The sequence below is a fragment of the Ptiloglossa arizonensis genome, chromosome 7, assembly GCF_051014685.1.
Source record: "Ptiloglossa arizonensis isolate GNS036 chromosome 7, iyPtiAriz1_principal, whole genome shotgun sequence".
Classification (NCBI taxonomy): domain Eukaryota; kingdom Metazoa; phylum Arthropoda; class Insecta; order Hymenoptera; family Colletidae; genus Ptiloglossa; species Ptiloglossa arizonensis.
Genome location: NC_135054.1, coordinates 5255738 through 5272999, shown reverse-complemented (window position 1 = coordinate 5272999; position 17262 = coordinate 5255738). Strand labels below are relative to the sequence as shown.

At 36.0% G+C, this 17262-nt stretch overlaps 1 protein-coding gene across 4 annotated transcripts in view; it reads right to left on the bottom strand.

Annotated features, from left to right (window-relative positions):
* Positions 1-226: 226 nt before the first annotated feature.
* Positions 227-17262, bottom strand: part of Gukh (NHS actin remodeling regulator GUK-holder) — a 35146-nt gene continuing 18110 nt past the window's right edge. For all 4 annotated transcript variants that reach the window (XM_076317076.1, XM_076317077.1, XM_076317078.1 and 1 more), the window contains 3 exons: positions 3646-4291; positions 2719-3208; positions 227-2599 (listed from right to left, as the gene is read on the bottom strand). In XM_076317076.1, the coding sequence (XP_076173191.1) occupies positions 1676-2599; positions 2719-3208; positions 3646-4291 (2060 nt within the window). In that variant the 3' untranslated portion in view covers positions 227-1675. The remainder of the gene's footprint in view (positions 2600-2718; positions 3209-3645; positions 4292-17262) is intronic.

The following is a 17262-nucleotide window of genomic DNA, read 5'->3' as shown; positions in this document are numbered from 1 at the left end:
TTCTATTAGAAGTAATACTTCAGAGAATGTGGAGTTTCTAATGATTCAAGATTCTCAAGATGGTGGGTGCATCGTTCCTTACCATTTGATGACAAGCAACAGATTTTTTAAAACCAACTTTTTAGATTTATACCATCTTCATTCTCAATGGTATACAGAGGAAGCGTGTCCACTATAACAGTTAGTTATTGAAACGACAACAGGATTCATTATTTCAATGAAATATGTTTTTTTTTTTTTTTTTTATTTTGAATAAAGTACAAAACATTTTCAGCTTAAAATTCTAATATTATCATCTGTAAGTTTGTCGTTATATCTGCGCACACGCGAGAACGCAATTGATTTGCGAATACACAACCGACCATCGCGGCATAACTTAAAATAATTTAATTAAGGCAACTCTGTTATTATTCTACGCATTAGTCTTCTTCGAATATATTACTATTCACCACCCAATAATCGTAAAGCTTAAGTTTTATTATACGTCGACTCGTAATAATACAAATTACGCGTTTATTACGTAATTTCAAGTAATTGGACTTTGTTTGAAGAAATTCGAAATTGTGGATATTGAACTACCCCGACTAGACAAGCAAGCGATTGAATTTTAAGCAGAATGCATTCATTATTACATCGTGTGCTATTTACAGAGTTCTGCTATATGCTTTTAGAAGTGTGATTGTGTTTGTTTTCGTAATAAATTTAGATAAAATTAGCACTTTATGAGTGCTTCCTATATTTTCATAAAGGAACCAGTAATTATGAGCCTTTGATGAGATTTTCCTTCGAAAAGCAATAAAATTCGTGGTGCATGTTGTTCATTAAAAGAAAATGAACATTTAGATTCGTTCTTGTTGAAATGCTTAGATTAGTCATTATGTTGTATCATAACTTAACGATTTCCCATTGGGTTTGCTTTGAATCAAATTTCTTTTATTATAGTTAATAAAGTATAAAATATATATTGCGCTCTAAATTCTGGAAGAGATTATTTGCATCGTGAATTATTGCTTTTACCAAATTTCCATTACATGTATGAATCAATTAATCCGAGGAAGTACGTACGTTGAAAATCTTCGGTTTGAGGTACACAATACATCGTAATTTTAAATAAATTTCAACGATACGAATCGATAACATTGTTATCCTCGATTCCGCACAATTACTCGACCCTCTTTACTTTATTACTTTTACACCGAAAAAGTAATCCAATACTGTGTAATACTAATTTCTCCGTTATCATGAACTTGCATGACGTAACAAATTATTGTCCTCTTGGAGTTCGTCAAATCGTAATTGATTCAACAATAGAATTTGGACTGAAACGACTTAGATTACTAGATTCACAGGTATCCAACTATTTTCTACGCTTTTCAATTGTTTTCATCGATGTACCCGCCGCAAAACTACTTTCACCGTTGAATACAAGGCATTAAGAACCAGAAGGACGTAAATTCACGTAAGGATAAGATCTCGATAAGATCGTCGACAATTTGATTAAAATCCATTGATAGCGATATCGTCGATGCTCGATAAACGTATAAGCGATTCAAGTTTCGTAAATCTACGCAGCTAATAGCGCTCGTTACGTTTTCCAAAAGTGTAGGTAATGAAGAATTTCGTCCATTCTGGTCCTCAGAGTTCCATGTTTCGTCAGCAATAACGCACGCTGTGATCACAAAGCAGTTTCCAGCGTGGGGGCACTAGGGCTACGAGCAACATTTTGCGTTGCAACGTTCTGGGGAGATTCGGACCTCGCTCTGAGAATCTGTCTCACGTAAGTATTGTGGCCTTGGTTCGGACTTGCCGTTGCACCAGCCAAGAATTGCGCTCTGGCCAGTTGATTGCTGATCCTTCTCGACTGAAAAGCGCTTATTGCTTGCTGACACGTAAGCGTGAACTGCGCACAGCTGGGCGAATACTGGTTTGTCGAATCAGCAGCGTTATTTTGCGAATGCAAGTCTGGAACGCTTTGAGCGGACGACGCGCATTGAACAGCACTAATTTGCACGTTGCCGGCCAAACGATTATCACTGGCAGTCACGATGCAATTCTCCATGTTGGACTCCTGCCTCTGGATATTTCCACCAGAGGTCTCGATCTCGTTGGCAAACATCGGATCAGTAATGTCCACGTTGTCCGATGGTAACCTATTGTTACAGACGTCGGATGTCACGGTTCCCGAGTCGCTACCACGCAGGTGTTTCGGGAGATCGTTGCAAAGGTCCAATTGCCTTCTGGCGTTCAGTCTTGATATAGGGGAAGTATTTTCTGGCGATGGTTTCATAGCCTTTTCCTCGGCGGCAGTATCCTCAATAATCGTGGACGACAAGACATCCGTACGTGGCGTTTGAAATCTCCATACAGACCGGGGACTCAGAACTTTGGCCAAGGGCATTGTCTGCTGGGTGCTCGGCGATGATGATTGCTGTTGTTGTTGTTGTTGTTGTTGTTGTTGTTGCGATTGTTGCCGCGAGAGTTTCAACTGCTCTGCCGCTGAGAGCCTAGTTGGTCCCGTTTTCACGCTCTGTTGAAGCAGCAAACGTTTAAAATCCAATCGTGACGTTGCCGGTGACGGTGATTGAGGGTTCTGCGGTACCTGAAATGGAAAGGAATCGTGTTAATATTGATAAAACGATATACGTATGTATATATAATATATAGGAGTGACATAATATGCTATTTAAATGGAATCATCGAAAAGGATTCTGCACGTACCGCCGAAGAAGATTTCTGTGACTCGGAACTCCAACTATGCCTGTTTCCAGGTGGAATCTTTACCAACGAGTTCGTCGATCCGTATGGGGACAGATTTTCGTTGTCGTCCTTGATGTTCAGTCTCTTTTTCGATTTGTGAATAGCAGCGAACAGTTCCTCATTGGACATCGTGCTCTTCGTCGGGGATAGTATCAAATTGGTAGGGGTACTTCTACCCGACGACGTTTGGACGGGCGTGCTTCTTCCAGAGTTCGGCATCGATGACGAACAGTTGTTGCTAGCACTTAAAGCCAAACGTTCGGCAACAGTTGGCATACTACGTCCGGTCGGTGTGGACGACTTGAAACTATTGCCATAGCTGTGCCCAATCGGGGAAATTGGATTGTGCTTTAAAGCATCAGCACTAGGAGACTTCGTAACGGGATCACGAACAGGCGAGGACGCGAAAAATCGATATCCGAGCGCTGTCAGGCCTAATGGTGTTGCGAATCTAAATGCATAAAACGAAACGTTTAGAATGAAACGCTTTCGATGATTTTAAGGTATACGAATAGCATAGGGTGACGAGTTCGATACTCGCAGATTTTCATTCAGCTCGAGAATACCGAGTTGTCCGAGAGAACAGAGTTACTTCATAACTGTCCATAAATGATTAAAACGCTACGTAAATCGTCGGATTTTTCTTTACACGTATTTGCAAACACAGCATGTAAATAGCATTTAATGCACACAACGATCAAATTTTGTAAATTATTTGAAGGTTTCAAGTTCGGAAAGAATTGTTCGAATACATTGGAAGCGTATACGTATTCAAAAAATGTTATACATGGATTTCGAAGGCACAACCGTATCGTAAATAATAATTTTGAAGTCATCACTTACTTGAATTTCTTGTTCTTTTTCCTGTTCTTTAACGTTTCTACGCACCTGTTTCTAACATCCACAATCGGTGGCTGCTGGTGACTTTGCATCAGGCTGTGCTGTGCCTCGAAGTTCTCCACGTTCCGTTTATTTAACTCTACCTGAGAGCCAAATCGATTAGAATCCTGCTCAACCGTCGCTTTTTGACCATGCCTCGCAAGCATGTGCATCGTACTCAAGGAACCGCGTCCAAGACCCCTTGTAATGTCCGGTGTAACACTACGTGGTGGTTCGATTTCCCTCTGTGGTCTCCTGGATGGCAGCGTGTAAAATTGCTGATTGATATCCTTCCCAGAGGCGTAGTATTGCTGATTCCTCGCGTTGTGCATATGCACGATTTGACGTTGGTCACAGGCATCTTGGTATTCGTCGTAACCTGGTCCTTGACTCTGCTCGAAGAATTTGTTCTTATTGTTATAAAAATTCTGTCGAGTGTCGGGAGCATTAATCTGTTGCGAATGAGGCCCTTGTTGTCCATAGTTTTGTTGATTTTCACATCGCGCGTGGCTCTTTTGGCTCGTTTCAGAGTCCTTGAGGATCTCTTGGATTTTATGATCCTTCTGGAATTCCTCGGATTTAGTAGCCGAGATGTACGATTGAGGTTGTACCATTCCATGAGGAGGCACCGAGTCTATCGCCAACAAAGTATTGTCTGAAACAAAAAGACAAGTAATTACCCGTATTTGCATTTGACTTTACACGATCGAATGTTTCTTTCCATTACTTTCAATTATCTAACAATTAATTTCAAAAGTTTTACAGGCTCTAAGAAGATTGTTTTCAAGCTACGGAAGTAAAACACGATAAATTTTTGTATTTGTTAGACATTCGATTCTATTTAATATTGTTACTATACGTTATGCCGATATATTATTTCATTACAAATACGTACGAGCAATTATTATCGAAAAATATCACCAACAGGTTTAGTACAACAAACGAATTACTATCTTATTTGTTATTCGTCTCTTATATTCTTGTACAAACGTTAAATTTCAAAGGTTGTCGATTCAAATCATTTTCAAATTGGATAAATATTTTTCCGAACGTTCTATAAATGTGACATTAAATTACTTTTTAGTAGTGTTGCGGTAAGTGAAGTGAAAGCAAAGCAAGCACGATACGAAGACATCGCAAATGCAAGCATGCAGTAAAAGCGTGATAAAACTACAGTGCAACGATGCATTGCTGGAGTCCGATATGGAACGTGCCTCCGAAATTCGTAGAAAAATCATGGACAATTTCCAAAAACAGGATCACCGAGAACGTTTCGTGTTCAACGAAATATTATACATACGTAGACGAAGGAATTTCTATATCGGACTCCCGTGTCTTTCTAATGAAGTTAAAAACAAAATGTACTCACCGGACATGAACTATGGTACTACGACATGTACGTGAGCTACTAGCGAAGGATGCCACACGCGCGTGAAGTGCAATTTTCTCTAAAACTAGTATGCACGTGTACACAGGCTAATGTGCACGAATACAAATAACGAAACAGAAGGTGAATTGAAAAAGAAGACACAAAACGAAGACACGAAATCGGTAGTATGTGTTGGAATGGATGGGAGATGAACGATGGCTAGTATTTACAATAAAGGAAGATGCACGAATGCTTCACGAAAGTGTTTACACAATTGCAATCAAATGCGCTACCAAACAAGATGAAGTATTACCGAAAGAAAGTTGCCGTGTACATCGGTTATGAAATATTTCTTGTAAACAAGAGTTGCATGAAAATCACGGATGTATTTGAATAATTAAATATTGGTTTAATCCTAGGGTGACTTCTGGGGTCGTTCGGAACTCTTCTCGAATTTAAATTTGATCAGGTTCGAATCAGGTAAAATTGTTTCATCTATGAAAGGAAACATATTTTTTTTAAATATTGGTACATTTTCTCTTACAAGAGGATAAATACAAGTATAGTAAGATCAGAAAACTCGAATGACCGCATTAGATATCTATTCCAATCAATTCGATTTTGTATTTCTAGAGAAAGATCTCTAATTGTAAGAGAGAAACGTAGCAATTTACACGCAGGTAAATTAATTATAAATTGAGCAATAGTCAGTAATTGAACAAATAAAAATAAGGAGCTGTAAATAATCGAGAAGTACACGAGGTCAATTGAGAACCCAGAAGTTTTCTTAGGGTTGAGACGACAATTTAAACAGTGGATTGCCAGAGTAGAAGAATATAAACATTGACATATTTGGTTATCGTACAAATTCTACATGAACAGTAACAATGACAGTTGAACGTAATTTTCGTAGTATATTAACAATATTGTTAGTTTTGACGAATGTCCAAAGAAATCAGTGAGATAAAAAGGTGACGGAATTAATATTAAAATTTCAGATTTTCGTTTCGAAGATGACAGTGGTCCAAAGGATACCGTGAGATTTAACATGGAATCGATTTTAAACGATACGCTCCACGCTTTGTTTTAGAAGTTGGCCTTCGTACACCTTACATTGTACCCCTCATATTTATAATAAATGTTATGTAACCAGTTTGTGCCCTATTATCTTAATCGCGAAATAACATCACGACGATTCGGATATATTACTTAATTTCTTATGCCTTGTTCGTTGATGTTTTTGATTGCAAGTGTCTGGATACTTTCGCAAGCCACTGTACATGTAAAACAGGTGAAACGAAAGAGAAAAGAACAAATAACAAAATGCAGCTGTAGTTTCCATTAAAAATGACATCTATTCACATACATTCCTCGTAACGTTTAACGACATCGTTTGGTCGGTATGTACATTCAAGTGGCAAGATGCGCTGTTCGTTATTAACCAGATACAAAAAAAGAAATATACACATTTATAAACATACAGTGCACACGAGTAAGAAATGAGTCTTATACAGTAACACATATATACGTATGTACATATACGGTACAAAGTGCTGCATGCTCCTCTACCCAGGTTGTAAGTAAGTCTCTAGATATTAGTCGCAAGCTGATTAATTCTTGCTGTAGCAATGGAAACATGAAAAAAAAAGGGGTGCTCGATAAAATGTCGAAAGTTGTTCCGCGAATCGTTTTAAGAACTTATCATTAATTTCAATTAATCGAAACGGAGAACTTTCAAGCAGCCGCGTTCGAAACGTGTGCCTAGTAATTTCAATGGATTCTCTATTGATAAATGATGCGACAGTAGGTGAAGGACTGATCGCTACGATAGAGTTCCGCGTTTGAAGTTAGTTTATGTTAGTGCTAAACACTACTTACAACGAGGGCCGAGCACGCACCGAACTAACATGCGATATACGGCAAGTCGAGGCACATTTACGTTTTCACCACATGCCAATACCTATGGTCGATCGCGTTTCTATGATTTAGCGGCGTATATATAATTTACGGCGAACGCTGACGGTACAAATCGCGCAACAAAAGAAAAAGAGTGGGGGAGAAAAAGGAAAATTTCAGATATTAACGGAAGCATTATACCTTAACACGGTTAAATTATAAACGGTGATGATTTTGTCACGTGAACCATCGGCCCGAGATAAACACCATGTAGAACAGTTAAAACTAAATTTTTAATTTAATGGGAGAAGTCGCAGCACGATTGGCAAACGTTATACAATTTTATGCTTTACAGACGATCCTTCTGTACATCCAGTTCGTTCACGATTTTCTATATTTTCTCCTTTTTCATTATTATCATTGAATCCAACATCACCTTTGTATTCCTCTGTTTCGATCAGCAACGAAGCAGAAAACGATGAAAGAAGGGGCCAATTACTTCTGTATCGTAAACAAAATCTTATTATACCCAGTATCCAACTAATCTCTCTATTCTTTTCGCTTTTGATTGCATGTATATTGTTCCCGTGCACGCGTACGATACAAAATAATTACTCCATTTAGTTACGAGAAAGGACAATGTCGGCTTTCGTCTAGTTATTAGCAACTTCGAGATGCTCGAATGGACAATTTTACGAACTTAAATCGATCGACCCCGACGTTTGCGTGTACGTTTCTGTAATTTGATACCTCCAGGCTTTTTTAAAAAACGAGAAGCATATATATACAATCGAAAGCGTGCTTAGTAACCTAATATAGTCTATTTAGACATGGTAGCCAATGGCCGCGAACTCCAGCTGGTGAATATTATCCGCGAAGTAACGATATATTCCGCTTGATTTCCTACGATACTTCCTTTTATTTCCCTATTAAGTTTCTAAATTTAGTCAAGGGGGGCCTGTTATTTCGACAGTAATTTCGTAATTGCCGTTACGTTCAAGTACCTTCGTTTGCATCGTCAATTTATTTCAAGAATTATTTGAATCTATTATCTATTTATACGATTGGACGGATAATTAGAGATAATTGTTACAGTAATTGTCAATTACGGGCAAATATTCTTGCAATATCTATCAGTGAAAGTTTGCGATTTTACGTATTATATTACAATGTTGATGTCGTTTTTCATTTCTGACGGCGCGTTTGACGATTCAGAATTCCTCCGAGAAATAAAATTTGCTAAACATTATAAATTCCCCGTGTTGAAAATCGTGCAAATGAATTGGCGCGCATTAGACGCTCGTCAAAAGTTTCCTCGCGCAGAAATGGTAATCCTACTTTTCGTATTTATTGCATTTCAACGGATCGGATTTGGAGCGAAACCCAAAGATAAAAAATAATCTTTTGTCCGAAACGATCTCGTTACGTTCCCGTCGATGGAGTCAAAGAATCAGTTTCCTTTTATTCAGTTCTATGGCATGCTGTTCCATTTTTTCAACAGTTACAACTATTACCGAGAATATATGATGATACCATTATGAATCACGTTTTACTGACTCAGTCACAAGCAGTTGATAGCAATATTATTGCTGCAATTCCTCTTCTCTTGTTTTAACATCATTGTAAGGGAATATATTTCATGTCACATGCAAAGAAAAATCTGCTAATCATCTCGTAGATTGTTACGATTTTGGAATATGTGGCAACAAACAGAGTTCTGAATAACTTGTGCTTTGAATCAGGCGGAGGTCGCTTATAATCGCTGAGATACGCGGCTACTTAGGAATTGTCATTGTTGTACTTAATTAAAGCTGGCGTTCAATACGAGGCACATATAGACATAATTTATTTTGAATGCAGAATTGTTTATTCGACGTTATTGTTTTGTAAACATAAATAAACAAATTCGGACGATTAAAAGTAAAAAGATTTGCGTTGCAATAATCCACGTGATTTAAAATGCAGGTTACTCAGGATTCTGCCGGCATTATATGTTTCAAAGGCAAGGTCATCGATGAGGTGTAACTTTTTATAAATAATTACCGACAATTTGATTTAAAAAAAATGATTTGGAGCGGAAATTAAATGATTGCTAAGACTGAATATGGTGTAAGGAAAATTTTCTTTCCAAAGTAATTGTTTCCAGACTGCAAGATCACCAATGTTCTTTCGAATGAAAGTATGGAAGAAATAAAATCTATTATTGAAAACATCGATTATTTGAAAGGGCGACGTAAATGCTTTTGATTTATTCGTTATATGTTTGAATTTCAGCAAAAATCAGTTTTCTTCGAACGTATGCAGTAGCAACGTCTAATAATCTAATTTGTTAAGCTGCAATTAATCTGAGTAGTAAAAGAGAAAGGCTTGTTTTTACTCTCAAAATTCAGTTTTACTGAATCCAAAAATGTATACCTGTTTGTAACTTTGAATGCATTATAATATTCCGTTACTTTCTTAATGTAATGCAACGTAACGCTTTGACGATTTATGTTATAATATATGCCTTATACAAGTATAGTAGGAATAGACAAGGAATGCAGAAGAACACTATTTACTCGACTTTATTTTCGAGAACATCAACTATAAAAATGTTTATTCGATCTAAAAGCTTCACTGATTTTATTTTTACGTTTCAATTCGATGTAAATTACATTTCGATATTATTGTACATTTTTATAAAATGAACTTACAATAATGAAAAACACTGAAAATGTAATGAAATTGTTACTGTTACTCTGTATAAAGTTGAGATTCCTGAATCTTTTATGTATCAACAAGGAGAACAATTTTAAAATAACTCGATTCAAAATATGAGTATATCACTTTGATGTAAATCCGATCAAAATCTGGTTAACAAAACTAATAAAAGGAAACAATAAAATGAATAAATGTAGGATCACAGTAACTCAATAGGTCTTTGTGCAATTTCATGTATTATAAAATATCTGATATCTCAAAAATTCAAAATGTCTACAACTAAAACGTAATCTCAGTACGCGTGTGCCTTATTATAGTTCAGTTCTGTTAAGATTTTTAGTAATGTTGAGAATTTACCTCAATTAATCGTAATATTTCTATGCGACTACAATTACATCTGCTTTTTTCTTGATTCATGTGTTAACTTAAAACAGTTGTTTATAGTATTCCAATGTAGATAAATGACAGATATTCATTTCATCTATAAATATGAAAACATTAAAGATAACGATAGATAAAAATAACAGTCATTATGCAATGGGTTGTATAAAGAGCAATTGACTTACAGACTAAAGAAGGAAATATCTTATAAGCGAACAATCATTGAACTGATGTTTATTAAAATTGTTGGTTCTTTTTCATGATTTCTATTAATCAGTTATATTTGTGCTTATAGTTCTAAAACTCATTGTATGTATCTGATAAAATTTATGTGTTCCGTTTCATTAAACAAATGTGAAATGAGAAACGTTTATTCTGCAATGACTGTTTATTCTTGACTAAACATTCTTTATTCTGTTATATAAACGTAAAGATATGTGTTGCATTAATTGATACGGTATTCTTGGTATATAATAAGGTACACGAAGCCTTTTAAGACGTAAATACTTAAATTTAAAATCCTACATGAAATATGATATTTCAGCGAATGGCAGATCATTAAAAAAAAATGGCAAAATGACTAAAATAAAATGAAAGATAAAAGTTTTCTAAAAATTTTCATTGCCAGTGAGATGTGATTTGTCACTGAATCAAATTTAACTAGTTTACATATATACATGTATACAGGCAGTATTTTTTCGACAGTGAAGTAAACTTCGATCACTTTTAAAGTTTTTATTCACTTAAAATTGTACGTTTATGAAAAAAAGAAAACATGTATTAAATCACATAACAAGAACTTATAATGGACCGAAGCGTAATAGTTCAACTTCCAACAATAAGACACCGTTTATACAAAAATAAGCCATTAAGTTTCACTTAACACATTTAAAACTATCCTTTTGTCATGTTTAACAAAACTCATATTTACATAACGTTCTTTGTAAATCATGAACTCTAAAGATACATTATTTCTGCTAAATAATATCACGATTATAATCATACGTAATAACAATAGAAACAGAATTGAAAAAGTATATGCTGATTAAATAGTGCGGGGTAAATAAAAATTACTTAATATGTATCTATTTGTCGCGGATTGTACTTCTGCTGTCACAAGTTACAGTAGGTGATCTGTTATCAGCTGAGTCGTAATACAAAAATTAATCAGGAACGAACCAATTAGAAATTAGAAAAAAAAATAAAATTACACTTACAACATGCAATTTATTACTTTTATTGTGGATTTTTGACTGAAAATTAATTGTAACTTTGGAGTATTTCCTTGTTTTCATTGAGATTATTAACAAATATTACTGGGTATAATCACCACAGAAATAGTAAAAATATTGTCAAATAGATGAAGATCTAATGTTTAGAACATAAACATTGAATCGGTTCGATTACATTGCTACTCGGTCGGCGGTAATTGATTCATTCGGGCCAGCCACAATGAATTCAAATTTAATCTTTGGATACAGCGACAAATTTAATTCAATTAATGAACATATGATAAACGATAAAAGAAACGACAGTGCGTGTCAACATTTTGTAACCTTCGACACTTTTTGAAGTAGCAAAGTTCCAATGGCAAATAAATATGACAGATACTTAATAGTGATATAAAATTAATCAAACAAAAAATTAATCAAAGTTAAATACGACGTGATCTGACTCATTAACATTCTTTCAATAAGCTGCCTTGCAATCATAAAAATTATTGCTATTCTAAACAGTTGTATTTTCGTTGTCCTTCTGAAAATTATATTCAAAACGTATTTGATGTATTTGAACGTTCTCAACGTCCCCTTTAGTAGAGGCGGCTATATTCAACTTCGTTAATTGTTTTGCATTGTTCAAGAGTTTTGGTAGTAACCAAAATTGGCCAAGCATTAGTTTATTTGTCCAACCATAAGGAAACCAAAGTCTACAGAGAGGATTTGAATAAAACTTTTGTTTCACAATTCTGAATCTTAAAGAAAGTTGCAGTTAACCGTGCAGTAAACATTGCAAAAGTATGTAAATGTTACAATTATATAAACGTAAAAAGCAATTAATCTTAATGAAAGTAGAGGTCATGAATCGTAGTAATAAGCCAGATAATTGCGTTGTAACATTATTTATGTTTCATCGTATTAGATTATTCTGTCATAAATGAATTTCCACCTATATTTCACAGTTTCTTCCCAGTACTCCTTTTTTTAAACAGATGAACTATTAATAGGGAAATGAATAACGCAAATATTACAAAGAGAGTACTCATAAATAAGATAAAGTCCACATTTGATTTAAAACGCAATATTTCATCTTTTGCGAAATACCAACTTGGTAAACATTCATCAAACAATTGATTGGAACTTATTTTACTCGTGGTTATTTATGATAATGTGGCGATACTTGTCACAAATTTCGTAATTGCTGTTTCTTGTAAATAAATATAAACAGAAATATAAGTAATGTACAGCGAAATCCATCGAGCCGAGATAGTCAAGCCCCTATACGTGTATCTAATAAATACATAATAATTATTTTGTTCGAAACCAAAGCTTTCTATGAAACAATTTTATTGTTCACTTTCAATTTATTTTCCCTTACAAGTGAACACCACAAAATATTTTGTTTGCCATCGGAATTAAAGTTATGGCAAAAGAAAGTTTAGTTGTTCCTCGAGACCGAGTTGTGGCAATTGAGAAAATAAATATGCACTATACACCAATTATTGTCTCCAAATGAACAAATCGACGATTCACTTAAAAACGGGGTAGATAGCGATTCTTAGTTAAAACTAAAGCTCAATTGTACGTATAAGAAAATTTGAAGTTTTCCATTTTATATTATATATGTACGAGAAGTACTATCGGTAGATTTTCCCGATAAAAATGAGTCAAAACACAAGGACGTTCGGATCATTTTTAATTATATTTTATTCGAATAATTTTTGAAAAACTTTTAAGCATGTATATTTAAAAATAATCTAAAGATAGCTGTATTTGAATTTATTTTTATCTGGAAAAGCTCACCGGCCCATCGACTATACTTTGATGAAAATACAATAGTAAATATTCAAATTTTAATTAAACGTAAACTCGAAGACACTTGAATTCAGTACATATTTTCACTTTAAAGCGAGAATTACCGAAGATCGATAAGTTTAACAATTGGTGAGTACCGTATTAAAATACTATTATCGAGAAATTGAAAGAAAACTGAATCTATGTGAACGTCTAGTGCAAGAAGACGCCAGATTACTATTTCCGACCTCATGGATCTTACTTAACTTATTTAGCTATATACAGATGTTCCAAGAAGTAATTGATGTTATTTTTCTGCGACTCGTTCACCAATGAGTACGTTGGGCACTAGTCTGAGAAACAATGAGAGCGAGTGAGTTTCAATTAAATGTTGGGTATAGTCGGGCGACAGCTAACGAGGTGGAAGCGGCGACAGGTAGCGAGACAATGTTTCATTCAACAGAGATATTAGAACGTTGACCATTTTCGAGAGTCTTTATACAATTAATATTTAAAAAAATGGTAATTATATAGTTTAGGACATTCAGTTTCGATCTCAATGATCTTGAATTCTCGCTTAAGTGGGCTACAGATTTAATCTAATCTAATTTAATCCACTGGTTAAGTTGAATTAGATTACGTTGGGGTTCGATAATTTTGAAACAGGGGTGCAAACAAAGTCTATTCACTGTCTACGTGTTAAACTTTTGAACAAATTACAATTCAAATTACACTATTACATTAATTCGATAAATAGAAATAGAAGTGAAAACGAATCCCGTACTTTTCAAACATTTATTGTTAACATTTTGTTAACGAACAATAACCAACGGTTAAAATGTTTTGAGAGTTATTCAGGGGAGTACTTTTGGCAACATGTGTCAAGGTCAAGGTCATCGGAGCTAAAGCCCCTAAACTGTATAATTACAAAAGAAATAAGTTAATCATTAATCCTTAGTTAAACAAAAATAACTAGAACACAATATTTTAATTTACAGATTATAAACAACTGACACCCGTAGTATCTATTTATCTGCAATGAGGTTTGACAGTTTAAAACAGACTTCAATTTTCATGGATGGAAAGTTTTCATATAGACATATACTTGGTTTATAAAACAAAAATTGCATATCGTAATAATTTATAAGCAATATACTAAATCAGTTTGTAGACTCCAGTGAATCAAACTATCTAAGATAAAACAAACTTTGAGTCGATCCTTTAGCACCATAAATCATGGAGAAGATTGTCTTCTTAGTAGTAGCAGTTAGTATTTACGATTTCTTAATATACGATACATTAATAGAAATATTAAAAATACTTTATAGTGGGCATACAGTTTATGGACGCTATCAATCAATGTGTCTGTAGAAAAATTTAACATGTATTCTGGTAATAGTATTTACTAATTAAAATTTCTATAATTTCTTTGAAAGAAGTATCGAAAAAAAAAAATAATAATAAAACGCGTGGAACACTGCATGGATTAAATAACAATTTAATAAATAACATAAAAAAGAAAAATAGTAAATGAAAATATATTTAGTACATCGATAGTAAAGTTGTCTGACTAGAGGAAGGAAAAAGGGCAAAAAACGTATGAGTAACAAAATGAGTAACAATTAAAACCTTTAACTTTCATTCAAGGTGCAAGCGAGAAATTAATGGGAAGAACAGATTTTGGTAAATAAAAAATTGAAATAGAAAATCGCAGAATCGGAGAAAAATAATAGAGTATCGATGCGTTTGCGTTTGCCGACTGGCAGAGATAGTTTTGTAACGAAGCATCGTTAACTTTTGAACGTCAGAACGGTCTTACGTCGGCCACAGTTTATCGCATCGTAACGCATCAATCGTATGTACTTTTCCGTAAGAATGCAATATAAAAATGATGCAAACCTACAAACGAGAAAAGTTATGCGTACAGAGTTGTAAGTATTTATTGTGCATATTCAATTTGGGGACAAATACTTAATTGCGCGCAGAAGGTGAAAATTGAATTACGATAACGGTGTTACGTTATTATTCTACATTAAAAGTAGATCATAAGAGAGTGTTCGTACCTCGACGTTCCCGATAAACAAAGAAAAATATATTTCCTTGACTTACTGTGACGTCTGGTCGCTATAAAAAGAAGATGCCTTGCCAGCATGTTGGGATATAGCCGCAGCTAGCGTCGACTGTCAAATCGCAAACACCGCACTCGTTTTACAACCGAATGGCTGTGCCTATCGAGACTGGCGACCGCCTGTCTAGCGACAAGGTTTCCTCTTCGCTGGTAGATAGATACCAGCTTATCATTGCCTCTTACTAAAAACGCGAATTTGTTCCCCCCAGACGGCCGAACCCGTTCACGCGTGAAGACCTAACAACTTTCTGATGCGCTTACAAGTATCCACGGCATTGGGAGAATAAGAAGCGACCGTTCATTGATAAACTGCAAACAGCTTAATGCGGACTTGTACGAAATAACGCCCCGTTATTAGCGACACGTGATCCCCCGTTAATCGAACCGGTGATCTTTCGATTCCTCGGTGCCGGAATCGAACAATAACCTTGGCAATTGATCGCGGCGTTCAATCGATACGCAGAATTTGACGGAAATTTCGAATGGGTTAAAGTCGAGGGGGTTAAAGAAAGCCGCTTAACGAATCGCCGAGCGGCATTAAACCGTGAACGTGAGCAGATCGAAATGAACTGAGGGCGGCGGCATTCGCTCGAAAGTATTTCAATCCTCCGCGAGTAGGAGGGAATTTTGTTTATCTGGATTTGGAATTATCGGCCGGGATAAACATCGCGTCTGATGCAACTCCGTTGGTTATTGAGCCAGCGGCTAATGATGCTGATAAGGGCTAACAAAGTGAGGCTTCATTGGGGGCTCCCTGGAGTTTTCCAGCTTATCGTCTTTGGCCCCCGCTTCCAACTTTATTGCATCCCGTTCGCGAAAGATTTCCTATTTACTCTTGTCTGGCGATAATTCTTCCTCGTGGATTGGCGGCAGGTTTCAAAGGATCGCGGTTCAAATAAATCGTATACAAGCGAATGGCCGTGTTGTGTACGACGTGGAGCAGAAAGTAAATCCACCGGGCGAATAACTTTTACCGCGATTGGTCGATGGTACTCGTTCAGAAGAAATTAAGTATCGCGTAAAAATTATTCGAAATTTATCGGAGCACCGAACGAACAAAGGAACGAGGAAATTGGCAATTTCCTTGAAGAACGTATGCACGTCGACCCTGTTCCCTTCGAGTTTAACTGTTGAGAAGGGGCGAGAACGGGAAGATATATTTTTAATCTGTCGACGATAGATAAAGAAAAAAGGAAAAATCATAGTACGTTGAAAACAAAGAACTGGTAGGGACACGACGGTTATCTATTAACCTTGCGAAAGGCATGCCCCATTGGGATTGCTTTGTTAGACTTATCGACGAAACTATTGAACTCTAAAATATTCCGCGCTGTATAAGGAGCGACCAGAGGATTTGCATTTATCGTCCCGTAACATTACGTACGGGGGTCTGCGCCGCTTGGTTGCAGCTGGCGAAATCGAACGAGTCGGTAGATATGGAAAACGTGACCAGTGCGTTTCTCTACCCTATCTACGTTAACGCGGAAAAACATTATTCGATCTTGTTATCGTGACCGTCGAACGGATCGTTTGTCGTTTGCCCTCATTAATATCGAGTAACAACACTCTCCCCGTTGTTCCTACTCGCCGTTTGCATAACGAACAGTAATGCGCCGATAGCTTCTACATCGGTACGCGTTTTTCTTTCGATCGTGTCACATTGGTCCTTGATGGGATCTCCCGCTGATCGATCTATTTTCTGCTCTGACGCTTTCCCATCGATAATTATTACGTTCACAATATACGTAACTGCTCGTCGAAGGATAGCACGAAGAGGATGCATTAAGACTTTTGCGCAACGAGATTGCTCAGAAAGTCACGCCCGATGAATTGAATTTCTCATTTTTTTCGTTACCCTGTGAAGGACACTTGGATATTTCTCGTGTCACGATTAGTTCTCGACGGTAGCTGGACTTTTTTTTACCAATGTCGTTGTGTCGGAAGAACACTGTACTCCACGTTCCATTCCATACGAGAGACAAAAGTTCAGGTCCTCGAATAAAAATGAAAAGCAAGTGTGGCCAGGTATTTGACAACTTTACGTCCAGGAAACTCAATTGGAAATCAATTTTTGTCCGATCGAATTGGGTAGCGAAATTTTAAGCGTAAACGTTTCACAAAATCTGAGAAGAGACAATCGT